The sequence below is a fragment of the Phodopus roborovskii genome, unplaced genomic scaffold (assembly GCF_943737965.1).
Source record: "Phodopus roborovskii unplaced genomic scaffold, PHOROB, whole genome shotgun sequence".
NCBI classification, from domain to species: domain Eukaryota; kingdom Metazoa; phylum Chordata; class Mammalia; order Rodentia; family Cricetidae; genus Phodopus; species Phodopus roborovskii.
In genome coordinates this window covers 20,883,768-20,911,347 of record NW_026126407.1, presented here as the reverse complement: position 1 = coordinate 20,911,347, position 27,580 = coordinate 20,883,768, and the positions used below count along the sequence as shown (strand labels likewise).

At 46.9% G+C, this 27,580-nt stretch overlaps 1 protein-coding gene across 7 annotated transcripts in view; it reads left to right on the top strand.

Moving 5' to 3' along the window:
- The window catches only part of Mprip (myosin phosphatase Rho interacting protein), a 119,764-nt gene that overhangs the window by 79,022 nt on the left and 13,162 nt on the right, over positions 1-27,580 (top strand). For 5 of the 7 annotated variants that reach the window (XM_051180535.1, XM_051180532.1, XM_051180533.1 and 2 more), the window contains 12 exons: positions 62-203; positions 881-988; positions 2,674-2,730; positions 3,694-3,762; positions 7,138-7,227; positions 9,604-9,713; positions 13,283-13,856; positions 15,497-15,613; positions 18,104-21,904; positions 24,837-24,984; positions 25,636-25,753; positions 26,722-26,881. In XM_051180535.1, coding sequence (XP_051036492.1) covers positions 62-203; positions 881-988; positions 2,674-2,730; positions 3,694-3,762; positions 7,138-7,227; positions 9,604-9,713; positions 13,283-13,856; positions 15,497-15,613; positions 18,104-21,904; positions 24,837-24,984; positions 25,636-25,753; positions 26,722-26,881 — 5,494 coding nt within the window. The remainder of the gene's footprint in view (positions 1-61; positions 204-880; positions 989-2,673; positions 2,731-3,693; positions 3,763-7,137; positions 7,228-9,603; positions 9,714-13,282; positions 13,857-15,496; positions 15,614-18,103; positions 21,905-24,836; positions 24,985-25,635; positions 25,754-26,721; positions 26,882-27,580) is intronic. The other 2 variants (XM_051180537.1, XM_051180536.1) reach the window with 2 other exon arrangements.

The window sequence follows — 27,580 nt, the reverse complement described above, 5'->3', positions numbered from 1 at the left end:
ACCCAACCCGCCTTGGGAACAGGGAGACTCTGGTTTAGCAGCTTCATATCCTCTTTTGTAGGAGGTCCCAGGTAATTGAAAAATTTGAGGCCTTGGACATTGAAAAGGCAGAGCACATGGAAACCAACATGCTGATTATGACCACTCCATCAAGTGACACTCGTCAGGGCCGCAGTGAGAAACGGGCCATCCCTAGAAAGCGGGTGAGCTCCAGTGTGGGGCTAAGTGGGGCCTTTGGCAGCATGGCTTGGGTCTGGGGAACACACTGTCCTACACACTCTGACACGTAGGGACAAATTTCTTCGGGGTCTTTACTCTTTGTTCTCCTCCTGTTAGCCTCTTGAGCACCAGATGTCTTCCACATCTCCCCTCCTGCATCATCAGCCTCCTGTGCCACAGGATGCTTCAGGGAGTCTTAGATCCCAGTTGTAACTAGCACAGTTTCTTCCCACTGAGACCACCCAGGAACAAAGCCAAATATGACACCTTCTTTCCTTCTTTTGTTTTTGGAGTGGCATGCTGTACCCTCATTCAGCCCTCAGCAGTCCTCCTCCTCCCAGACTCCTCCAGCCTCTTGCCTCTTCTGTGGCCTGCTGTACCCAAGTCCTTCTTTCCAGTTTCTTTGTTGATCACGAAATGCCTGCTGTCTTCTTCTGTAACCTGAGAAGCTGCAAAATTGGGTAGGGCCAGGACACTGGTGACCAGAAAAGGCTGCTCCACTGATCAAAGCATGCCAGGACATGGGTCATCCCAGAACCTGCTCTGCTCTGGGGCCTAGACAGCACTACCCCACTCATGGAGGGATGAACTACCCAACTTGTTCCTATGCCTGCCCAAACTGCCCTGGGCTATACTGACGGGTGGCTGCTCTCTGCCACAGGACTTTGCCAGTGAAGCCCCCACAGCTCCTCTCTCAGATGCTTGTCCCCTGTCTCCACACCGAAGAGCCAAGTCATTGGACAGGAGGTCCACAGAATCCTCCATGACGGTGAGCCCAGGCCACGTGCCAAGTTATCTGGAGATCTGTGCCACTACCACTGCTGCTTCTGGCCACTCTGGGCCACTGTCCATTTATGTTTATATGTCCACATCGGTCCTCCCTCTGTACCACCCTCATACCTGTGAGTGCCCCACCCACTGGTCTGCAACCCATTGGAAACTGACCATTCCCCTCCTGGGCCCAGCAGGACTTGGGGGCGATGTGACTCCCTGAGTAGCACATGGAGGTCTCTGTACAAAGGAGGCCGCTGGGCCAGTGCAAGTGTAAAGCCCCAACCTGCCCTCTGCTGTCCTGCTTTTGGTGTGTGTTTTTGTGGCATTTTGGAACAGGAGCCACGTTGTACTGACAATTTATCCCATTTGAGGGTATGTACAGGAATGAAGCTGCAAAGTTCCACCTGGTTCCTCAACTACAGCCTCCCAGGAGACTTGGCACACTCATCAGCTCTCATCCCCCAGACAGAGCAGTTTCTCCATCAACTCAGCTGGTAGCCACTATTCCCGGCAGTCACCAGAGGCCCAGAGAGAAAAGACCCACAGGGACCAACCTTCACCATTCCCTGAGGCAGGCGCAACAGCAGTGACAACCACAGCAAAAAGTTTAAGAATCTTTCATAGATCGGCAGTTCAGCAAGGGAGCCAGAGAGCAGGCCTGCATCCCAAGTCTCATGAAGCAGCAACAACTGTGCATACCAAAAAGAGGTCTTTTGTACATGGTCTCTGTGCTGGGGCATCCTAAAATGTCTCCATTTCTGGTGATACTTCAAACAGTTCTTATAGAAGGAAGTCTTATGAAGCATGGGTTACAGCAAGGCTCCACAGAGGGATGCCTCATCTATCATGGTCTGTTGGGGCAAGGCAGGAGTCTACTGTGACCTCTCCACAATGGAGCAGTAACTCCCAGGATGCCTGTCCTGATTGTTGTCATTTCTCTGGATCATTCCCTGTCCTTCGAGTAGTAAGAAACATCAAAGCCAGATTCTGATCAGGACAGCTGTGGAAGACCTAAGAGCGCTGGGGACCACAGAAGGGGTGGCTGGGGTCTTCAAAGCCTGACCTTCAGGTGTACTAGTAGCAGATGAGAACCAGTCCCCAGCAGAATGCAGGCTACTCCTAAGAGGTAGCACCCACCCAGGTCTGCTGGTGGTCCCTGACCTACCTTCCTGAATAGGGAATAAGCACGAACTTCCTCCTGGTAGAAGAGTAACTTGAAAGTTGGACAAGGTTGCTACTACTGCTTTCTCCACCCCAGACATGGTCTGCCTCTCAGGCTTCTGGCCTTCAGTCCTTCTGCAGCCTCAGCAGGAGCTTTTGGATTCCCCTTTCATCTGTTACTGCAGGTGTCTCCTGTACATTCAATGCCCGGGAACTATCCATCAGGGCCTGTGCTGTGACCCAAGGCAGGATGCACACAAGCCCTGGATAAGCTGGAATAGAGACCTCAGAACAACTGGGCATCCTGTGTCCCTGTGCCCAGGTTAAATGAGGCTGTGCTATTTCTCCTTGCCCCTCAACTCCCTCCTGGGACAAGTGTGCGCAGGCTTATCTGGTAGTTGGTAAAAACTGTTTCAGGTGCTGCTTCATCTAGATGAAAACAACGCAGTTGCACACATTTTGTCCATCAATGGGGACCCCACAATGGTTTCCCTTAAGCTGTTCTTTTTTCTTCCTTAGCCTGACCTACTGAATTTCAAGAAAGGCTGGCTAACCAAGCAGTATGAGGATGGCCAGGTGAGTGTGTGTAAGTGCCAAGGCCAGGAAGACTGGGGAGCAGATGCAAGTCCCAGCTTGTCTTGTCCCTACCAGGATCTTTGAGCCCTGTTCATGCCCTTGGCCTGCAGACATCCTACAGTCTTAGCTCCTGGATATTATCACTCCTAAAAGTTCTCTTCTTAAGAGTCTAAGTTTCCCCAGAAGCAAGAACAGCCAGCATATGACTGGACTAACTTGTATGTCCATATGAGGCAGACATATGGGCAGTCACATAGGGCTGCAAAATCCTTGTGTTGGAGAGACGAGCTCAGTTTTAGGGACACTGTTAGGCCCTGAGAATTGTGACTATTACCAGGTCCAAACAAGAAGAGTCATTTACAAGCCTCACTTTGACCTGAAGCATGTTGGTTCCTTTCCTGAGAGGCCCATAAAAATCCACTCTACTATCTTAGCTCCTTTTTACCTTTGGAGACTGTGCCAAGGCATCCCCTCTTTCTCCTTCTTCCACCATATCAAATACCCTTGGCCTTGCCTGAAGATTCAAGTTCCCTTCCTCAGAGTGAAGATTGGGACTTTAGCAGGTTAGTTTGTACCTGCTGGCACCGTGGAGCTCACACATCTGGTATATCAGCCAAGTGGTTGTACCTCAGCACCCTTTTCACAGCCACCTTTCTGTGTGATAGACCCAGCAGAACTGTCTGCAGCCTCTAAAGTTAGGATAGAGGCCTGCAAAGCACCAGTCACCAACTACTCTGGGGCACAGAGCTGGCCAAGGCCCACGGTTCTCCACTGCCTCATTGCTGGAGTACATCTTAACCAGGGCCTCCCTGAGGTCATGAGCGCATGGCTGCCTTTCAGAACAGTCATCTGTTTGTTGCCTGCTTTACCTGTGCTCTCCAGAGTGCCTAAACTCAGCTGGGGTCAAGGAGGGGTATCAAGTATGTTGCAAAATAGTTGGATGTTTATTTTTCTCTCCTTTAGTGGAAGAAACACTGGTTTGTTCTGGCTGATCAGAGCCTGAGATACTACAGGGATTCCATGGCTGAGGAGGTGAGAAAACTGTAAGGCAAAAGTAGCATCTAAAACTCTGTGAAAAGCTGGCCTATTGCCTTGGGTGTCATATAATAGGATTGTGCATGCAATTGATCCAGCTTTGATGACAAACTGTTTCCTACTTCAGAAACTGTGGTCATCCTCTGAGGCCTTAAATTAGGTTTTTTTGGTACAGTGGCTTTTGCCAATTCTTCTCTATATTCTTTAAGAACAGTGGAGTGGGGCTGGAGCGATGGCTCAGCTGTTAAGAGAATTTGTTTTTGTAGAGGACCTGGGTTTCCAGCACATACATAGTGACTACCTACCATCTAGAAGTCCAATTCCAGAGATTTGATACCCTCTTCTTACCCTCACGGGCTACAGGCATACACGCATGCAAAATACTCATACAAATAAATCTAAAAAACAAAAAGAACAATGAAGTTAGTACTCAGCATAAACTCAAGTCTAGTTTTGTTTTGTCTTTGGTTTTTAGCAAAAGGACTGTGGTGAATTGAGTCACTGGACAGACTAACTTAGATATTGTTCTGCCTTGATGTAGTAGAGAAACTACATTTTTTTAAAAAAAAAAATCAATTTGTGTGTTAGAGCATAGGAGAAAACACTTGCGCTGTGGGACACCAGTGGCTGTGGGACACCAGTGGACAACTTGTAGGAGTTAGTTCTTTCCTCCTGTCAAGTAGATTCCAGGACTTGAACTCGGGTAATCAGTTTTGGTCATAAGCACCTTTACCTGCTGAAGTATCTCACCAGCCTCTAGAGTAGTAGTTAGTGAAATGTGTTGTGAGAGTCAAAACTGTGCCACTGACAGAACTGTGTTGATATAACATTGATGACATAAAAGCAGAATTAGATAAAACTGCCAGTGCCTTGGCAATAGGCCAAAGTCAGACTGTACCAACAGTCAGTGCACTTGTATTGCTTTACAGTCAGTGAATGATGTTTAAAAGCAACAGAATAGGTTCTTGATTTTATTTACATATATATTTTGTTTTTATTTTTTAGTCTTACTTTATTTTTGGCCTTTTGAGACAGAGTTTCTCTGTGAGTAGTCCTGGCTATCCTGAAATTCACTTTGTAGACAGGCTGGCCTGGAATTCACAGAGATCTGTCTGCCTCTGCCTCCTGAGAACTGGCTTAAAGGTCTGTGCTTGATATTTTTAAGTAGCAACTTTTGAATGCTCATCTCTTTAGTATTCTTTTTTATGTGTATGTGTGCATGTATGCATGCACACATGATTTGTGTGTGGGTACACACATCCTCTGATGTCCACAAGAGAGCTATGGCATAACTGTGAAGTCACCTGTCTCCTATTACCTTTAAATGTGTTCTAGGGTAGAACTTGGGTCAACAGGCTTGTCTGGGAAGCAACTTTACTGAGCAACCCCTTGCTATGCCCTTTTTATTGTTCTTATATGGAAATGTCTGTCAGTCACTCAGCTGTATGCCAAAGCCTTATGGAAGCACATCTGTACAATTACTGAGCTACCAGCTGAACTAGCCACTTATTTATAGAATGTCATTTGAAGAAACAGCTGACAGATAAGCCCTGCTCACTCAGGTTTGAGGGTTTGGCAGGCATTTTCATGAAAATAAACCATGAATCTATTCCTTCAAGGACAGTTTGTTGCCAAAGGTGAATAGAGTTTGAACTTTCAAGAAAAAAAAAACAACTGGGCTGGAGAGGTGGATCAGCAGTTAAGAGAACTTGCTGCTCCTGCAGTGTACCACATGAGGGTCCACAACTGCCTGAACCTACAGTTCCAAAGGATCCAACGCCACCTACTGGCAAGCACTACTCTTCCATGGTATACTTACTTACAGGCATTCAGATCAAATATTCACACTTTTTTTTTTTTTTTAATAAAATCTTTTCAAAGAAAAGGCTAGTCTTGGCACAGTGGTACATATCTGTCTGTAGTCTCTGCCACTCAAGGCACTGGTGCAGGGAGGTCACATGACCCAAGAATTTGAAACCAGCCTAGGTAGTATGCAGAGACCCGATATCAAGACAAGAAAGTAAGAATTTTGGAAGATTTGTATTCATAATCTCAATAGGTTCTTTTTATCTGTAAGCTCTGCTCATGAAATAGGCAGTGTTTTAGCATTTTTGCTTCTGCAAAATGCATTATGTAGACATTTGAAAGCCATGCATAGCTTAATATTTTCTGTTACCAATATTTAATGTTAAGAATATGCGTGGCAAAGAGTTGTTCAAAGGGTAGAGCTGGATTTCAATATTAACAGCACAGACTAACCACTGATTGGACTATAGATTCTGCAATTGCAGTTAATCTTTGAGACCTGGCTATTCATCAAGGAAGACCAGCTAGTTCCTTGAAAATTCTTTTCCCACCTCTCTGTTAGACCACTTTGTCTTCACTTATGTTAGCTGAAATAGTACATAGAAAACTGAATGCAGACACAAAGGAGTCCAGCGTCCTCTCCAAAGTCAGGCGTGTAAGAGACCTGCAGAAATGTAAACACTGCCAGGCTAACCATTGATTGTTAATCATACTTTGATTTTAATCATATTTCAATTTTAACATGAAAAGGGCTTACTAAGTAGGTCAAGCTAGCTTTAAACTCACAGCACTCCTCCCCAGCCTCCCAGCTGCTCAGATTGTAGATGTGGACCACTATACTCAGCTTTTATTAAAGTTTTCCTTAAGTGAATAAATAATGTTTACAGTCTCCAACTGCTAATACGGGAAATATCAATAGATGAACTCCACATAACACAAAACTCTTAGAGTGTGTTTTAGTTTACTTTTTGCTGTGATACACACCATGAGCTTATAGTAGTCTGGGGAGGAGAGGGTTTGTTTCATCTTACAGTCTAGTCTATCACAAAGGGAAGTTGAGTCAAGAACTGGAGGCAGGAACTGAAGCAGAGACTGGAAGAACACTCTCTCTGACTTACTCAGCTTGTTTTTCTTAGACTACCCAGTACCACATGCAGGGGTCAAAATGCCCGTAGGGGACTAGGCCTTTCCATACCAATCAAGAAAATACCACACAAACTTGCCTATAGGCAATCTGATACGGAAACCCAATTAAAGTTCTCTTCCAAATGACTCAGATAACATCAAATTGACAGTAATCCAGCCAGCACAGAGAGTCTTCTTACTTTTTAAATATGTAAAAGAATGACAGATGTTTAAGGAACACTGGTGGAATTTCTTTGGCTAGATACACAGGGAAATGGTGATATAGATACACCAAGAGAGGGAACTTGAATCTGGCAGTTGTAGGACAATTGGCCAAGGTCTAATCCCGTGAAGACATTCAGTGGAAGACCTCACTCGGAAATGTGATACTTGGGCATCCTCTTTTCCTGAATCTTCACACCCTCTTATTTTTCTCTTCAGGCAGCTGACCTAGATGGAGAAATTGACTTGTCAACCTGTTACAATGTCACTGAGTATCCAGTCCAGAGAAACTATGGCTTTCAGATACATGTGAGTCTGGGGATGGATGGACTTGACCAGCAGGGTTATATCTTAACATGTGTGGTGAGCATAGCATTCAGTCTTTCCTGTTACCATGATACCTCTATCCTATACTACTGACCTGTACTCCTGATATATGGTATGGACAAAATGAACAAACAAACAAACAAAAAATAGGTTTCTGCATCTTTCTCCCCAAGGCTTTTGAAAGGCTTTACTATAGATAGAAATTGCTTTTTCTTTCTTTCTTTTTTTTTTTTTTTTTTATGTTGGAATGTAGAACCATTGGAAAGATGAAGAGTATGGTGAGTAAAAGATTAAGGGATGCCTGGAATCAAGCTTAAGAATTTCTGGCACATTTGCCTTCTGCAGTGAGGCTTCATACTTCTTATAGTCAATTGGGTCTCCTTTTATTTGGTATCCATCTCTAAGCTCAGATTCATGGTTAGTGTTTATTCTTTCTGATGCAGGAGTCTGTCCCTTATATCATCTTATTACTATCACTACCAAGTGGGGGTCCTAGGCAGACTACAAGAGATCTCTCTAGTCATCCAGAATTCTAGACATGTTTCAGGAGCAAAACTAAGCCAGACCCTCCTTTCAGGCAAACCTTTGTAGCCCCTCACCAAAACCTTTGAAGTGATGGCAGATAGAATAGGCTCCAGGATTTGACTTCTAGCTTCAAGATGGAATTCTGGTGGGCTCACTAGGGAAAAGAACTTTATTGTTTGGAGACATAGAACTCAACTTATTTCTGTATTCAGTTGTTCAGACGCACTTAATAGCTGTCTCAAACCCACTAAACTTGGGACCAGTCCACACCCCTGAAGGCCAGTGGTTTTGATCTTAGAAGGAGCCTAGCACCCGTTCCTGGGCAACTGGCCATGTACTGGGTGTCTGAGGGAGGAGCCATGGCTGTTCCCATGACCTGGCTCCTTCCTTGTCCAACTGCAGAGTTCTGTTCCCCTTGAAGGACATAGAACATTCCTGGAGTATGAATGCTGAGATGAACCTTTTTTCCAATTTGAGTCCTGGTTCGTTCCCTGTCTTCATCTTGAAATATCTCAAGGCAGTGTTTGCACAGTCTGAGAACTCTGCTGTCTCCCACATTAGCTAAGGCCAGTGGTGGGCCTGATTTCCCACCCTGAGGGTTCAGATGAGGGTGCTAATGCAGAAGGTAGGTGATGGATAGAACCTGAGAATAGCAAATGTATTCAAGAGTAAATACTATCTCAAGGTGTGGAAAGCACTGACTGTTGTGGATACCAGGAATGTGTCTTAGTAAGGAATATATGGCAGAACTTGCATGAGGGAAGGGAGCAATTAATTAGAAGGGAGACCAAGAGGTAGTAGTTGTGTGGTGGGCAATTAAGGAAGGAGGGGCTGAAGAGGCCAGGGAAGAACTTTGAGTGAGGTAGGACCTGAGAGCTCCTACAACCCATAGTGTATTGGAGGGTTCCATATACACTGCTCAGAGACTTCACAGTGGAGATGGATCCTTGCACTCCTAACCAGTAGAGGGTTTGAGGCAATGATGGGTCTTTTAAGATCATGGGCTAGGCAAGTAGCCCTGACACTAAGAAAGCTCACCAGCAAAGCTGAGCTTTGGAAGCTCAGGCTAGGAAAGAATGTGAATGGAGCCCCATGCTGCAGTGTACTCCAAAGTTGTATTTCATGAAGGAAAGTGAGCCAGTTGTATGACAGCCCACCATGGAGGGAGAGGTTGGATAACAGCACAGTGGCCCACTTGTTGTCTATAGTACTACAACCCCTACCATACCAGTACCTGCCCCCCCAGCTATCTTGGTTTTGTTTCCTATTAGCTGATTTGCTGGTGTGCTCCTAACAGTTTTAGATTCCTTTTTTCCCATTTGCTTTCAGTATCTCTACTGTGGATAGATTCCTCCTGTCTAGCCAGTGATTCCCTGTCTCTCCATCACCTTTCCTTTGCCACTGTCTTAATTCTCATCACCTAGATTGGTGACAAGAATGATGTGGTACATCTTGCTGCCCTTGCAGAGCAGGTAGAGAACCCAGGCAAACCTTTTGTCACACTGTGGACCTATGTTGAGGCTGCAGGATGCTGGGCCTGGCCACCACTCTCCCTGCTCCCAGCCAGTTCTGTGTCCTTATCCCTAGATTATCAGAGCTTCTTGAGGAGAGAAAACATGTGATTTCTATCTGTGTGCAGGCTGCTATACTGCATAATAGGAGCTAGTGATTGTGTACTGCCTTGTTTAGGTGACACCCAGTTCACCTCTCCCCCAGAGTGTGGCCCTATTAGTCTGCCTGTTTCAAGCAGGTCATATGCAATACTCCTAGGAGAGTCACCTAGCCTAGTCCTTTTCCCTGTGGGCTGACTGATGGTTAGTATTTTTTGTGTAGACCAAGGAGGGTGAGTTCACCCTGTCGGCCATGACATCTGGCATACGACGGAACTGGATCCAGACCATTATGAAACATGTGCTCCCAGCATCTGCCCCAGATGTGACCAGGTAAGATGGAGGCCTTACTAATTGCCGTTCCCTGATGCCTGAGCCCAGGCACACCACAACATGAATTCCTCTCCTCCTTCTGGCCCACTGTCAGCTGGCTGCATTCGTCCCCTGTGATTCTTTGTTTTCTGCCTCTGCTGGCCTTCCTACTGTTAAGCTGGCCTGGTCAGCCACACAGGCCACCCTCATGCCTATCCTTAGCAAGGACATTTTTGTCAATAGAGTGCAGCCCTCAGGATGGGCTCAGGCTCCACTATGGTCCGTCTCTGGTAGCTGTGCCCTGGCTGGGTAGGAGCAGCCTGAGCTGCCACAGTAGCTTTACACTGCAGTTTTGTACATCCTCAAGAGTCCTTTTATCTCACTCCTACATCTGTCTGTGTTTTGTCTAATGAGGAGAAGCTTTTGTCTGAGACTGTAGGTCCTAAAACCCACATTTGAAAACTGTTCTCTCCTGTGTTTGCATGCTGTAGTGTATATTCCTCAGAACATACTACTTGCCTCTCCTTCTTGCTCTAAAGATTCCAGATCTACTAGTGTTCCTCTTCAGAACAGCAGAGATGCTCTGTGTATGCCAAGTTTTACTCTGCTACATCCAGGTTTCATCTTGTGTATCTTGTGCCTCTCTTGGTTCATAATGCTGCCAAGTGTAGCTTTGGTAGAGGTTTTGGTATATGGTGGTCAGAGCTTACTGGCCTGTGGCAGCATTAGCTATACCTATTCTTGTTTCAAACTTTTGCATCATTCTGGTTGGTTGTATTTCTTTTTAAATGAGGAGCAAAGGGAAGGAAGCTTTTCTTCAGTGTTATGTGTTCATTTCTTCACCCATCAGCAATATGTATGGATTTATGCATTACAGGACTAGTAGGACATGAAAACCTACTTTTATCCAAAAAATAGTCCTCTGTTATCTCTCAAGAACTGTGCTGGGGGCTGGAGAGGTGGCTTGGTGGCTAAGAGCACTGGCTACTCTTTCAGAGGACCTGGGTTCATTCCCAGCACCCACATGGTGCTGAGTTCCAGGATATCCAACACTCTTTTCTGGCCTTCACAGGCACTGCATGCACATGGTGCACAGACGTACATGCAGGCAAAACACCCATACATATAAAATAAAATTGAATTTTAAAAAGTTTTTCCAGGTGCAATGGTGGCACATTCCTTTAATCCCAGCACTCGGGAGACAGAGGCAGGTGGATCTCTGTGAATTCTCTGCTCTACAAAGGACAGCCATACAGAAAATCTGTCTCAAAAAAAAAAAAATTAAAAAGACTGTTGGCAATGAGCAGTACCCTACCTCCAGTGACTCCTCCAGTCAAGAGAAGAGCCTGTAGTACAAGGCTCCAAAGCAGTGTGAAAAGGGCACTTGAACTGCCCTGCCCAGGCCATGTGCAGATGGAGCATCATGGAGTGGGTCATAGCAGGAGGAAATTGATGTTGGGATGTCCAGAGCAGATGCCAAGACTGTTCATACATGCATGTTTATGCTGTGCTCCATGGAAGGACTGAGCCCCAAACTATAAACATAGAGACCTGGTGCTTCTCTCTCTCACACATATTGTCTTCCTGGGTAACATCTACATTTGCTGTGCCTTCTCTGTCTTTCACACCGTTGTCTTCCTGGTTGGCATCTACATTACAGTTTGCTGTGTCTTGAAGCATCCACACCCATTTGCTTTTAACCTATTTTGTTCTGTTTGGCTCATGTTGAGGAAACATGGTTTATAACTACAGGGCCACCAGATGGTATTAGAAGCAAATACGGCAGTATCAGAGCTGCAAGCCTTGCCCTGCTTCTCTTCTAATTTATGTACCATGTTGTCTGTAGTGAGGACATCTCATGGTATTATAAGACTTCTGGGTTGGGGGAGGGCATCCCTGTTCCCAAGTGTCAATTTCAACTCCCCATATGGACCTGAGACTTCACCAATTTTCTCATGATTCTAAAAGCTCAACTCTAGGTGGCTTTGTTTTTCCCTGAGTGAAGATCTTGTTATATAGCACAGGTTGACCTCCCACTCAGTCATCCTGCCTCAGCCTCCCAAGTGATGGGTTATAGGCGTGTGCTATGCTGGAACTCATTTTTAATAAATGGTTGTGAGCAACCATGTGGATGCTGGAAACCAGGACAGGTCCTCTGCAAGAGCAGCATGTACTCTTAACCACTGAGCCATAGATTCGGCCCCTTACAGCTCATTTTTATTTGCATGTTTGTTTGATCTTAAACTGGACCCTTGCTGATCTACTGATATATATATATATACATATATATATATATGTACATATATATATACATACATACATACATATATATATATATATTTGTGTGTGAGAGAGAGAGAGAGAACAGGGAGAAGGAGGGAGGGGTTTGTCACAGCACATGTGTAGAGGTCAAAACACAACTTTGCTTGTTTGTTTTCAACATTTATTTTTTTGTGTACACATGTTTGCTGTTGCACACATGTGGTGGTCCAAAAATAACTCATAGGAGTTGATCCTCTTTCCGCCATGTGGGCTCAAGGGTGGACCTGGGCTGGGCTTTGTAGCAAGTGCCCCTACCCACTGAGCAATCTCACTGCCCCACGCACTTTGATTCCAGGGCAAGTGACCCAAAGGTAATGAGAATCACTCTTTTATTTGATGTCCCTTTGGCAGTCTCCTTGTTGGTCCTAGTATAAATGCAAGTGCTTCCTGTCTTTTCCCCTTGGGCCCTCCTATCACTAGCTCACTTTAGTTCTGTTAAGGCTTGGACAAGACCAGTGCCATCTAGCAATCACTGGAACTTGTACTGTCAGAAAGCCCACTCAGCCTCTTGCCATGTTGCCAGTGGCGGTGTCCTGAACCCCTTTCCTGCTAGAGTAGAAGCCTTCCTAGATATCTCCCTTGGAAAAGAGTGGGGGGGGGGGGGAAGGCAGCTAGTGTTCAAGCTAACCAACTTCTTCCATTATTACTGGGTAGGTTGAGGCATGAGCAGGCTTGATCTGCATGACTGTGCCCCTAGTCACCTCCTTCCTTAAAGTGGTGGGTACTATGCTACCTCCTCCGTGGTGGGGTGGGCTTATGGCTACCTGAGTCACTTGTCCCCTTGACCCACAGATGGTCTCTGCCTTACTCTGACTGATCTGTCATGCCTGAAGCTGGAATGAGATTTCTAAATAGAGCTGATGGTGTCTCCTGCATATAGAAATTCCTGCACCCTTCTGAAGAGAGCTAATTCTGTCACTATATAATTAGGGTTGCTTCATAACCAACTTTACCAAGTGTCTGGACCCTTCACTCCTGTGGGACATATAGGAGTCCATTGGCTTTGCCTCCATCATCCATGATGTGACCACCATGACACTCCTTTTTAAAGGATGAGAACTAAAGTCTCTAGAACAGCTGAAGCTCTTTCCTCCCCCCCCCCCCCCCCATCCCCAACCTCTGAGGTTTGAGTTCTCTAAGGGAGAACAAAGCACAGGTGGAGCATTCATTCTTCCCTCTACACTTAGAAGCCACTTTGGGGATCAGAACAGGCGTGGGATGGCCCTGGGACCTGCTAAAATGTCCTGTGTCTCCTCGCTGCCCCATAGCTCATTGCCTGAGGAAAAGAATAAAAGTACATCCTCTTTTGAGACCTGCCCAAGGCCGAATGAGAAGCAAGAAAATGAGCCAGGAGAGCCAGACCCTGAGCAGAAGAAGAGCCGTGCTCGAGAGCGGAGGCGGGAGGGCCGCTCCAAGACATTTGACTGGGCTGAATTCCGCCCCATCCAACAGGCCCTGGCTCAAGAAAGGGCCAATACTGTGGGCTCCTCTGATGCTGGTGAACCTGGGCGTCCTGAAGCCGAACCAGGTGAGCTAGAGCGTGAACGAGCTCGACGGCGAGAAGAACGCCGCAAGCGCTTTGGGATGCTGGATACTGTTGATGGGCCAGGTATGGAGGATACAGCACTACGTATGGACATAGACCGAAGCCCAGGGCTGCTGGGACCCCCAGAACTCAAGACACAGAATGTCCATGTGGAAATTGAGCAGCGGTGGCACCAAGTGGAAACTACCCCTCTCAGGGAGGAGAAACAGGTGCCTATTGCCCCTCTGCACCTATCTTTAGAGGACAGAAGTGAGCGGATCTCCACACATGAGCTCACCTCTCTGCTAGAGAAAGAGGTAATGTGGGGCATTTCCCTTCTTACATGCACAGAATTATTCAATACTATAGGAAAGTAGGGATGTGGCCCAGTGCTGTGGTGAGATGGAGTGAGGCAAGTATTAGATGGATGCATAGAGCCATATACACTAGCCCCTGTGTTCATAGCATGTGATTCTCATAGAATATGTCCAGATTACATCCGCACATAGATTTATGAGTTGCATTACCAAAGAGGTACAGGATGAGTATCCTTAATCCAAAAGTCATAATTTAGTGAAGGCGTGACACAGCAGAAAGTTCCCTACCATGAAATTTTGTCATGTATATAAAGTAACATGTTTGAAGTTCATATTTAGATTGGGCCCCATCCCCCCAAATTGCTCATTGTATATATACAGTTACTCCAGAATCATTTCTTTTTTTTTTTTTTAAAGATTTGCTTATTTATTATGTATACAACATTTTGCCCCCATGCCTGCCTCATACCAGAAGAGGGCACCAGACCTCATTATAGATGGCTGTGAGCCACCATGTGGTTGCTAGGAATTGAACTCAGGACCTCTAGAAGAGCAGTCAGTGCTCTCTTAACCTCTGAGCCGTCTCTCTAGCCCCTCCAGAATCATTTCAAAGGCAAAACAACAATAAACCCTAAAATCCAGAATACTCAGATGAGGTATTTGAGATGTGTGCTTGGCCTACCTAGGGTTGTGTGTGATTTTTGCCCCCTTAGGGGCATCTTTCTCAGCATGCATCAGGCATACTCTTACACTCTTTCCATGATAGCCAATTGATGATCTACTTCAGCATGCCTGTCTTATTTTTTGTTTTTTCCGTTTCATTAAGTGTATGAACCTGATAAATCACTAGCACCAACACTTGGACTTTTTTATTTTCTATATCCATTAATAATACAGGCAAAATGAAATAAAGTAATTCAAACTCACATAATACTAGGCTACCAAAATGAGCCTTCGGGCATGCAGGCCACATGCTGAATTCTTAACTGAGTAGCAGTCTGGAGCTCAGGGTTTAACATCCCCTGCCTCTCATGGCCCAGCATGCTGATCAGGGCATACAGCAGAACATCAAAAGGCTCTCAAAAGGTTGGGGCAAGGTGGATGGCGATTTCGAGGCTATCGGAAATAAGAATGTAGAGCATTTACAGGGTTCTCTGTCTTATTTAAGAATATCCTGGAACTTTGTGTGGAATCCATTCTGTAAACGTGATCAGGTGAAGTAGTCAGTAGAGAAATACAGCAGGACCTGAAGTGAGATCTACATGACTATTCAAGGGAGCCCCACACACTCTTCCTTTTGACCAAGATGTGAAGCCTTCTTTTCTCAGCCACCTCCCCAGATAGGAACTTTCCACCTATTTTTCAGCCAACATAGTACAACTGTGAGCCAATGTGGAAGCTTATTGGGACTAGGCAGGGCTTGCCAGAGGCAAGGAAATGTGACCCTTAGCCACCAGAAGGAGCAGTTGTGTTGATGTTGTGTATAGCTTGTGCTGGACCCTTTGGTTCTATATGCTGTGTATCCCATGAGATGTCTGAAGCAAATGAACAAGCCCCATTGTTTTAGCCACTTACGGTCAGCTGCTTTTGCTTATTATCATATTTGTGAAGTGTGTGTATTTGTTTATTTTCATCAACAGCTGGAGCAGAGCCAGAAAGAGGCCTCGGATCTTCTAGAGCAGAACCGGCTTTTGCAGGACCAGTTAAGGGTGGCTCTGGGCCGAGAGCAGAGTGCCCGGGAGGGCTATGTGCTGCAGGTAGGGTGGGGAGCTGCCCAGTCAACAGTGCACCCAGGGGCTTCAGTGTGAAAGGTCTGCTCAGGGCCACAGGCTAGGAATGTGCAAACATGGCAGAGCTCTGGTCAACTAGGACCAGGGCTCTTAATGCTGTGATATTCTGTACATTTTCCTTGCTACTAGGACATTCATTTTAGAGAATGTGTCCCAAATCTCTGCAGCTAAGGATTATCTTTTTGGTCATGAAATCATTTTGGTGATCTCTCCTTTGGGCTTTCTAGACATTGTGCTTTTATGAAAACCATGTATCTGTATGTCATTTCTCGTTGTGTTCACCATAGTGAGATTGGGCCCTTTGTACATATTCTGAAAAAACTGAGCAAGACAGCAAGCCAAGTGCCTTCTTAGGACCAACACAAATTAGTGGCAGAGCTAGACCACCACCCACCTAACCATTCCTTTTTAAACAGCCTAAGTTTCAAAAGGACATATGACTACCTAGCCAATCCAACCCAACCAGAAATGGGTAAAGGTGATGGTAACTAGGTGCTGAGCTGACAACCCAAGGCCAGTGTCCTTCTCATCAAGGTATCTTCCAGAATCCCGTTGCATTCAGATTCCTAGAGTACCCTTGATATGGGTATGTCAAAAAAAAAAAAAAAAAAAAAATGGTCTCAAGGTAGCTTGATATTAAGACAGGTGGCATGTGTTATCCTATAGCTGGCTGCCTAGGTTCAATGCTAACTCTGAGACATGAAGGAGACATACTCTCGCCCTGGGTACTGTCATGTTGATGGGAGAATCAACAAGTAATTGCTTCGGATAGTGGAATGAGATGGTAGAATTGAATTGAAGCTCCCAGAAAAGGCCAAGGATAAGATGTTGGTTTTAGATTGGTCTAGAGTTCTAGGTTGTAGTCTTGACTCTCTGCCACTGATCCCAGAAACATACAGTTTCTGCCTCCTACAGTAGCAGCCTCCTGCCCATGTCATTTAGAACTAGTGTTCTCCAAGGGCCTTCAGCTCTCAAAGACCCAGTCTCTGCCAAGTTGGCTATTGACATGCCTAGACCCTTGTGCATTGACCTCCTCAATCTTCGTCACCAAGTTGCACGTGGACTTTCACTCACCTCAACCAGGTCCTACCTTACCTTTGTGCCTACCCCTCACACTGCTGCATGTGTCCTTGGCTTACTGCTGTCCCCTACCCCACATTACTGTACCCTCTTCCCTTCCAACAGACTCACTGCTATCCTACTTCAGACCTTATTGCCTGGATCTGGCCATCTCCCTTCTACACAACCTACTTAGATATCCTTTAAGGTTATTCATACAGGCCTTTTCCTAAGCCTTTGTTGGGTCCATCATACAAGACTTGACTTCAGATATGGTGGTAAAGACACTTCCAAGGAGTTTTGCACATTGCTAACCTGTTTGTCTAACATGGACTATCATGTGCATCTACACTGAAGGCCCAGTTGGTCAGCAGCTGAGCCAGTTTCCCACTGAATCTATAACGATTACCCCTAAGCTTTGGAAATATTTACAGTCAAAAGTGACAATGGGGCAAGAGGCCTTTTGGGGCCACTGAAGGTTAAGAGGTGCAAGCTTGGGTAGGGTGCTGTGCTATCAGCTGGGAGGGACCTGCATGCTTTGGATGGTGAACATGGTGTGGAACTGGAACTTTACCTGAGTGTCACATCTGTGGCTTCCCCACCAGTAGACTGAGGGAGCCTGGGCAGGCCAGATTCTAGGTGGGGCTCTCAGCTTACCCATGTTGTTTCCCCTGCTTTATATTAGTTCTGTCTTCTATGTGTCTGTCAGTTTGGGGAGTTTTGTGCTTTATTTTGGGTTTTGCATGTTTCACCCTTATTTTGAGCTTTATGGAGGTTTGTTTTGTTACCACATTTTGCTTCATGATCTGCATTCCCCTTGTTCTGTCTTCTTGCAGGTAGAGATTAGTTTTCTCCTTACGGTGGAGGCCTGACTACGCTTTCTAAAGGAAGTGTTCCAATGTTACCTTGCTGACATCTCTCAAGTAGTTACCTGCCTTCCTTCTCTTCCTATCATGGAAGGAAGTGACATCACTTTCTTGTGCCTTATGCCCTGTGCTGCTTTAAACATGTGGTCTAGAACCGCATACTTTGTTTAGCAAAACAAATGCAGTGTCCTTTTGTCCTTCGGTCTCCGTTATACTTCTCGGTGTGTTCCATTATTCAGCTTTGTTTGGTTTATTTCTTCTAGATGCTGTTCAATTAGAGCTGTTTTTTGATGTTTTTTCCCATGTGTTCTGTTTATGTGGAAGCAGTTATATTTACCAAAAAACAAACCAAAACAAAACCCACATTAATTTGATTTTTTTTTTCTTTAAACGAAGAAAAAAAAAGTTGTGCAAAGGATTTAAAGCCAAACCCACCAAGGAGCTTTTCTATGATTGATCCTGGCCAGAGGTGTGACACTCAGAACAGGGTGGCCTGAGTGTTACTAACCAGTATTTAATCGGTTTTTTTAAGACTGAAGTTGCCACCTCCCCATCGGGTGCCTGGCAGAGGCTCCATAGAGTCAACCAAGACCTCCAAAGTGAACTGGAAGCTCAGTGCCGACGGCAAGAGCTCATCACGCAACAGATTCAGACCCTGAAACATAGCTATGGGGAGGCCAAGGATGCAATCCGACATCATGAGGCTGAGATTCAGATCCTGCAAGCAAGACTTGGTAATGCAGCTGCAGAGTTGGCCCTTAAGGAGCAGGCTCTAGCCAAGCTCAAGGGTGAGCTGAAGCTGGAGCAGGGCAAAGTTCGTGAGCAACTGGAGGAATGGCAGCACAGCAAGGCCATGCTGAGTGGCCAGCTGAGGGCCAGTGAGCAGAAACTCAGAAGTACAGAAGCCTTGCTGCTAGAGAAGACACAGGAACTGAGGGACCTAGAAACACAGCAGGCATTGCAACAGGACCGACAGAAGGAAATGCAGAGGCTTCAGGAATGCATTGCTGAGCTCAGCCAGCAGCTAGGTACCAGTGAACAGGCCCAGAATCTGATGGAGAAGAAGCTGAAGAGAAACTACACATTGTTGCTGGAGAGCTGTGAGCAGGAGAAGCAGGCGCTGTTGCAGAACCTGAAGGAGGTAGAGGACAAGGCCAGTGCCTATGAGGAGCAGCTACAAGGCCATGTGCAGCAGGTAGAGGCCCTCCAGAAAGAGAAACTGAGTGAGACATGCAAAGGCAGTGAACAGGTGCACCTGCTAGAGGAAGAACTGGAGGCCCGGGAGGCTAGCATCCGCCAGTTAGCCCAGCATGTACAGAGCCTCCATGATGAACGGGATCTCATCAAGCAACAATTCCAAGAGCTCATGGAACGTGTGGCCACCTCTGATGGGGACGTGGCTGAGCTCCAAGAGAAGCTGAGGGGAAAAGAAGCTGACTACCAGAACCTAGAGCACTCACACCACAGGGTCTCTGTCCAGCTACAGAGTGTGCGCACTCTGCTGAGAGAAAAGGAAGAGGAGCTCAAGCACATTAAGGAAGCACATGAGAGAGTTCTAGAAAAGAAAGACCAAGACCTCAATGAGGCTCTGGTTAAAATGATTGCCTTGGGCAGCAGCTTAGAGGAAACAGAAATTAAGCTGCAGGAAAAGGAAGAGTGTCTAAGGAGATTTGTAAGTGAGTCTCCAAAGGATGCCAAAGAGCCTCAGAGTACAGCAGAGCAAACAGAGGACAGTGGCATTTTGCCGCTAGGCTCAGTCACCAGAGTATTTCCAGGCTTTCCCCACTCACAGCCAGAGGATGAAGACCCAGGTGCTAGCCAAAGGGAAGAGTGTAGCGGTGGTAGCCCCAGCAGAGAGAACGTGTTAGCCCCAAAATCTGCAGATGTGCCTGACAGGGAGGGGCATCTGCAAAGCTCCTCTAAGTCTGACCAGGGAGCACCTTTAAAAAGGCCAAGAATCCGGTTCTCTACAATCCAGTGCCAAAGGTACATACACCCTGAGGGGTGTGCAAAGGCCTGGACTAGTAGCACATCATCAGACACCAGCCAGGACCAATCACCCTCAGAGGACAGCGTGTCCTCAGAAGCTACCCCTAGCACACTCCCTGCAGCTGCAGATGCTGAAACATACATCTCTATAATCCACTCCCTGGAGACAAAGCTCTATGTCACAGAGGAGAAGCTCAAAGATGTGACCATGAGGCTGGAGAGCCAGCAGGGCCAGAGTCAGGAGGCTTTGCTTGCATTGCACCAGCAGTGGGCTGGCACTGAGGCACAGTTACAGGAGCAACTCCGTGCCAGCCTGCTACAGGCTAGTGCACTGGCCTCTCAGCTAGAGCAGGAGAGACAGGAGAAGGCCACAAACATCGAGCATCATCACCCTGAGGAGCTAGAAGACTTCCAATTCAAAAATAGTCAAGCCCTGACATGCTTAGAAAACTGCTGGAAAAAGTTAAGGTCTCTGCCATTTGCTGACCAGGAGGAAGGACAGGATGCATGTGCAGCCTCCCTGGCTAACATAGAGAGTATGCTTGTGAGTGCTATAAAGGCCCTTCAGCCATGGGCATCCCCAGTAGACAGCAGGACACAGACTCAGCAAGAGAAGGGACACCCCATGGAAAGGGGCCTGGCAACCCCTGTACAGCAGCCCTGCCAGCCCATATTGAATGAGCAGGAACATAGGAAGCTGCTTTCTGCTCAGATAGTCCTGGAGGCCTCACTCATCAACCAAATAGCTGACTCGCTAAAGAATACCACTTCAGATGTGTATGGTGTTCTCTGTGAGCTTACTCGGTCAGGGGAGTGGCCACTGAAGGAAGAAAGTGCTGCCCTCTCTACTGGGGCTCCAGTGGAGATCTGGGCCAAGAAAGTGCTGGTGAATGGTGAGTTCTGGAGCCAAGTTGAGTCCCTAAGTAAGCACCTAGGGACACTGGGAGAAGAAACAGCCTGCACCTCAGGAGACAGGCAGCATCATATTCCCCAAAGTCTGGCTGATGCCACATGGATTCGTGCAGAGCTCAGCTATGCCACACAATCATTAAGAGAATTGTTTCACCATAGGCTACAGAGCATACAGGAGACCCTACAAGGGACCCAAGCAGCCCTACAGCAGCACAAATGCATGCTGGGAGAAATCTTGGGAGCCTACCAAACCCCAGATTTTGAAAGAGTAATACAGCAGATCTTAGAAACCCTCAGGCATCCAGCTGGCAGGGAGGACCAGGTACAGACGTCCTGGGACCAGAGCCTATTAGGAGAGGTACTGAAGCCAGGCACAGATGGCTCCCAAGAGCCCTTGCAGGCTTTCCACCAGAGCCCTGAAGTCCTTGCTGCCATTCAGGATGAGCTGGCCCAGCAGCTGAGAGAAAAAGCTAGCATCCTTGAGGAGATTTCAGCTGCCTTGCCAGCTCTACCTCCCACAGAGCAACTTGGAGGTTGCCAGAGGCTTCTGCAGATGTCCCAGCATCTCTCATATGATGCTTGTCTAGAGGGTCTTGGTCAGTATTCTTCATTACTGGTTCAAGATGCAATTATTCAGGCTCAAGTGTGTTATGCAGCATGCAAAATTCGGCTGGAGTATGAAAAGGAGCTACGATTTTATAAGAAAGCCTGTCAGGATACTACAGGAGGCACTTGCCAGAAGCGTGCACAAGCGGTTGGGGCCCTGAAGGAGGAGTATGAAGAACTTCTCCACAAGCAGAAGAGTGAGTACCAGAAAGTGATCACCCTCATTGAAAAGGAAAACACTGAGCTCAAGGCCAAAGTAAGCCAGATGGACCATCAGCAGAGATGTCTACAAGAAGCAGAAAGCAAACACAGTGAAAGCATGTTTGCCCTGCAGGGCAGGTATGAGGAGGAGATTAGGTGCATGGTGGAGCAGCTGAGCCACACTGAAAATACACTGCAGGCTGAGCGTAGCCGGGTTCTCAGCCAGCTAGATGCTTCAGTCAAAGACAGGCAGGCCATGGAACAACAACATGTGCAACAAATGAAAATGCTGGAGGACAGGTTCCAGCTGAAGGTCCGGGAGCTGCAAGCTGTCCATCAGGAGGAGCTGAGGGCCTTGCAGGAGCACTATGTATGGAGCCTGCGGGGAGCCCTCAGCCTCTGCCAACCCTCACACCCAGATTCCCCACTGGCCCCCAGGCCATCTGAGCCCAGAGCTGTGCCAACAGCCAAAGATGAAGCTGAATCCATGACAGGGCTACGAGAACGCATCCAGGAGCTGGAGGCCCAAATGGATATCATGCGAGAAGAGCTGGGCCACAAAGAGCTGGAGGGTGATGTGGCCACCCTGCGGGAGAAGTACCAGCGGGACTTTGAGAGCCTCAAGGTCTTTAGCATCATTTATTTTTCAGAGCCAATTTTCTTTGGTGATACATGAAAGGGGCATTGTGGGCAACTGAGGTCTTAGAGTGGGGATAGGAGATAGTTCTTAAATCTCAACTATTGAGTAACATTCTCCTGCCCCTCTATTCATGACCTAGAAGGGAAGCTAGCAAGGAAAGCAGCATCTCTGTGGGAAAGTGTAATAATAGGGTCTTCTTTGGCTACCCATGCCTCCAGGGCACTCTCCACACCCTTCACCTTCTTACTCTCTCAGAACCCCTTCTGGCTTCGAAGTTGAGGCATTAGCCCAAGGATTGTCTCATCTCTGAAGGGCAGTTACCACCTGATTCTTCTCAAAGAGCAGGGTTAGGACTTTACAACATAGTAATATTTGCAAAGCAGTAAGTGTTCTTGCCTAGCCTACCTTCCTAAGAATTGGCAGTGGATGGGCATTGTGTCTGAGAAGGGTCTTCCCACTCTTGTCTCCCGAGCTACTTGTCATGCTTGTGTGAACACCCCATTTTTTATCTTAGACTACACTGTTTGTGGCTGCCTGGGCATAATCGTGGAGGGTTCAGAGTGGCCTGGTAGCTGTGTCTTCATCTTCTTCCCCACTGGAAAGTGTACAGGCCCCAAGGATGCCTGCACCAGGTCTTTTTGCAGGCCAGTGTTCCTGCCATAGTGTAACAGCTATAGCACAGCGGGGTGTCTGTGACTGTTTCCCAATACCCTTTCCCTCCATACTGAAGGGAAACTGGTATATTCAGGCTGGTGCTTTTGCTTTACCTCTGGGTGACCACATAACTACTGACCAAATTCACACTGTTGTTCACCATTCTTTTCCTGATTTCATCCAGACTTTTTAAAAAAAAAAACCATTAAGCATCATGAGAACTGTTCAAAAATGTGTATTCAGTGATCCTGTGGGAACCTGAGCCACCATTGCCTGCTCCTCTTAACGTCAACAGGCACCTCTACAGCCTGGGATAGATGGGTCCAGGCATGGCAACATCAGCTGAGTGTCAGAATGGTTGGTTGCACTGGGCTCAGGTTACCTGGTGGGGAAACGCCTTTGAAACAAGAGATTCAGGTTGACAGTGAGCTTAGGGCTTGAGCTGGAGAGCTGGAGAACTGCAAGTCCTTGTGGGACTTGTGGCACAGCTGGACACATTTGTGTGCTTGACCAGACTGTCTAAGAGAAAGCCCAACTGAGAACAGTTTCTCCCTGGGGAACTCTGTCCAGATAAGGGAGAGGCATGGACTGTTACTGTTGCTGTCGCTGCCGCTCCCCACCACTGGCCTTGAGTCTGCGTCTTAGTCAGTAAGGGATTTGTTTTGACCTGGGGATAATTTAAAATTACAATTTGGAGCTGGGGAATGGCTCAGTGTTTAAAGTACTTGCCAGCAAGCATGGAGATAGGAGTTTGGATCCCTAATACTCATGTAAGTGCTAGGTGAACATGGTATGGTGTGGCCCCCTTGTAATTCTAGCACATAGCAGATGGAGATAAAGAATCCCCAAAGAAAGCTAGCTAGGCTAACTAGCTAAATCAACAATGCTGGGTTCAGATGAGAGGTTCTTTATAAGGTAGAAGTGATCAAGGAAAGACAATGTCAAACATCAACCGTGACTTCCATGTGCACATACACACTCAAATTTTTAAAACTGGTTTACAGAGTAGCAACTTTCAAACATAATACAGTTAACAACAAAGCAACCTCATTATTAAAGACACCTCAGTGTTTCTGTTGTAGGAATTTCAGACCCTATCTTCACATATTCTAAAATACTCAAATCAGAGTAAGATGGACTCAAAATTTGAAATGTGCCAAAACCCAGAATATTCTGAGCACCAACAGACTGCCACAAGCAGGAAGTTCCTCAGTGAATGAACATTCTGTGCTAAGTCTTTAAGAGGAAACAAGCTATATGAAATTATCTCCAGGATGTGTGGAGACGGTAACCAGTGCAGCACACACTCTGTAGTCCACTCCAGGATATGAGCAGGAATTTAAAGCTACTTAATAGAGGTTCTTGGAAAGGCCCCACAGTGAGTGAGGCTCAGTAAAAAAAAAAAATGTCAGAGCATGGCAATTGAATCCTTTATTGAACCCATTAGCAAAATGATGAGGTAGGAAGACAGAGCTAGAGCCACATTCTTCCCGTTTGTTTGTTTTATCAGAAAGCCTGTTCTTCCCAAAAGTGGCCATCACAAGTTTATACAGCATGACCCACATCCAAGTAGCTGTAAGCTGTAGGTGGAGCACAGGGCATGCCTTACTGCTTGGTTGGGGAGAGCAGCTGGGCCCTCCCAGCTGTAGGAGAGTAGGGAACAGGGACTCACATGTAATGTCTGTTCTGCTTGGTAGGGAACAGGGACTCACATGTAATGTCTGTTCTGCTTGGTAAGGTGGTACAGTTCTCAGTGGGTAACATGCCTCTGTTCCCCTTTAAAAGAGAGGCAATGAGAAGGCATAGGCTGGCAGGAAAGATGCTGTCATCTTCTCTGGCTCCTGTGTGGACACCCTTGAGGTTTAGTAATCAGCTGAAGCTCCCTAGTTCCCAAAAATAGGTCCTGTCTACCTCAGCCCATAGAGGATAGGTTGGGCTCTCCAGTCAGGCTGCCCTTTGTTTCAGGATGGACCTCACTCTCTCTAACTAGCAGTTTATCAGAATTTGTCCCTGTTGTCAATATCCAGTGTGTCTGCTACTCTAGCCAGTATAGGTAGTACATGTGCCATTTGGTTGTGATGACACGCAGTTCTAGAACAAAGGGTGTCTAGCTACACACAGACATGGTGCCTGATGCTAGAAACACCTGCCATATCTTGAGACCTGGTCACTTCCTGGACCAAGCAGGTCACTGCCTTATTTGTTACACAAGACAGCCACTTGGAGGCAAAAAGAAACCAATAAGCCCTCTTCCATCCCACAGGCTACATGTGAGCGAGGCTTTGCTGCCATGGAAGAAACACACCAAAAGAAGATTGAAGATCTACAGAGGCAACATCAGCGGGAGCTGGAGAAGCTGCGGGAGGAAAAGGACCGCCTCCTGGCTGAGGAGACAGCTGCCACCATCTCAGGTGTGGCTTAAGTCCATGAGCACAGGGGTCCCATGTCCCTGCCTGCTACGGTTCACAAGAGGATTTTCCTCACCTTGTTTTTCCCTGAGATTGAAGTTTCCTCTTTGTAGGTGGTGGTGGGTATAGATGGGCAGGGTCTATCCTAGGCCATTCTTTAACTCCCTATGTAATTGAGGTGCTGGAGTAACAGCATGTACCACCCTACCCTGTCTCTGTATTGCTGGAGATTGAACTTGGCCTCATGCATATCTAGCAGGTGCTGGACCAAATCAGCACTAGTCCTGGCCTTAAGTTTCATTTTGGAGAGAGGTACTTGAAGATCAAAGTGAGGCAAGGACTAACTTGAGAAGCCTTTTGAGAACCTCCAAACTGAGAGCCAGTGCTACAGATGTTTGTTGACACTATAGGGCTGGCCCCCAACAAGTGTCTATCACTTGGAATACTTGTCACCAGAGCACAGATATGCTCTAACACAGCCCCAGCAAGTGTGTGGTAGACCAGCCTTCTGTGGAGTCCTCCTGCTGCTAGAGTTGGTGTCACCAAGGGGCAGACATCAGGTCCATTGGCCTTGTGGAGGGATAATGTAGTAAAAGAGCCACTGGCAGTTGTAGCCCTAGATTTTAGTACTGAGGGGCTGTGTCTTTTGTGCAGCCATTGAAGCCATGAAGAATGCTCATCGGGAGGAGATGGAACGGGAATTAGAGAAGAGCCAGCGGTCTCAGATCAGCAGCATCAATTCAGACATCGAAGCCCTGAGGCGACAGTACCTGTGAGTCACCTAGCCCTAGGTCAGCCCTGTGGGAGAGGCCTAAGATAGCTTTGAGGTTGGTCTGGGGAAGTAAGGAGACCATGGTTCAAAGGACAGCCCATACTACTTTGCTCTCTGGGAGCCAAGGGAGGGCACCTAAGGGTTAATTAAGACTAATCTCTAAGATACAGAGAAGCAAATGCAACAAATGACATTTAAAAACCATAGCTTAAGCTAGACTCGGTGACAGCACTTAGGAGACTAAGGCTGGAAGATTGCCACAAATCCAAAGCCAACCTGGGCTACATATGGAGATCCTGTTCTAAAACAAAACAAAATGCCTTGTTTGTTAGGGTTGACTGCAGACGCCATCCCCTAGTTTGTACCACTGCTACTATATCAGTACCTTACTAAGAGCCAGGGTCTGGCTGCTGCTTTGTGTCTGATATACCATAGCTGTTTGTGGCAAAAGTGGACACATTAGTGTTCTAGTCTCACACATACTGACTGCACAGAAAGCAGCACCAAGTACAGAACTGGAAGAGCACCTTATGAATTTTTCCTGGGCAGGGGTAACTCTGCTGGGGACCCTCTGGTTAGTAATAGGAGAGTTATCCATTGATTACACTTTGCTAGGGCCTCTGGAACATGCTTGGGTCTAAAGCAACAACACATGAAGTATAGTGATCATGCTTGCTGGACTGGAGGCTCATCTGGAAGCTCCTTCTTGGCTCTGCCTTGGGGATTTGGCCCTTCTGGACATGGGACGCTGAGAACAGTACCAGAGCTAGTTTCCTGATGCTGAGTGTCTGTACTTTGAAGTGATGAGGCAGCTCTCTGGTCACAGTGGCTGGCTTTGCCTCCCAGTTCCATCATTAAGAGTATGCCAGCTGTGGGTGGCCCAGGAAAGAGTCATTTCTGCAAAGTGTCCCTGGCATCTGCCCAGTTCTGTAGTGGGTGGGGCTGGGCTGAACATTTCCTCTCTGCAGGGAGGAGCTACAGTCAGTGCAGAGGGAGCTGGAGGTCCTTTCGGAGCAGTACTCCCAGAAGTGCCTGGAGAATGCACACCTGGCCCAGGCGCTGGAGGCTGAGCGGCAGGCCCTGAGGCAATGCCAGCGTGAGAACCAGGAACTCAATGCCCACAATCAGGTCAGGCTCAGAGAGGCTAAGCCTCACCTTCATAGAGGTTTCCTAGCCAAGGTACCACGTCTGCTTTTGCAGAGACTTAGAGTCATGTCACTTCTCTAAGTCTCTGGTCCTCTAATTGGAGTAGCTCAGGTCCATCTTAGGGTTGGGGTTTTCTGTCCTCTAGTGGCTGGGCTCTCATGTTTATTTCTGTAAGTCATGCTCTCAGAATTCAGTATTCTTCAGGACATTGGGGCTCACTAGAATCCCAGCTGGCCCAAATGATTGGGTTGTGATACAGAGTTCAGTATAAGCTCTTTTTCCACACCCTATTTTTGCCTGCCTTGAGCTCTATCATGCTTGCCCTCTCTGGCCCTTCAAATCATTCCAGACTTGTGGTATGGTGGGTGGAACTACTTGGGATCACTGAACCACTGCAGTAGCTTAACGAAAAGCACTTATCAGCCAGAAAGAAGGCCTAAGAAATGGAGGGGCTGAGCAGAATAGCCTTTAAGAGATCAAGTGGGACAAGATAACACTGCCCACACAGAAGGTTGGGGTTTTTTCAGTTTGTTTTTGATTGTTTCCAAGAGAGGGTTTCTTTGTGTAAAAGCCCTGGCTGTCCTGGCACTCACTCTGTAGACCAGGCTGGTGTTGAACTTAAGAGAATCATTTGCCTCTGCCTCCTGAGTGCCAAGATTAAAGGTGTTAGCCACCACTGCC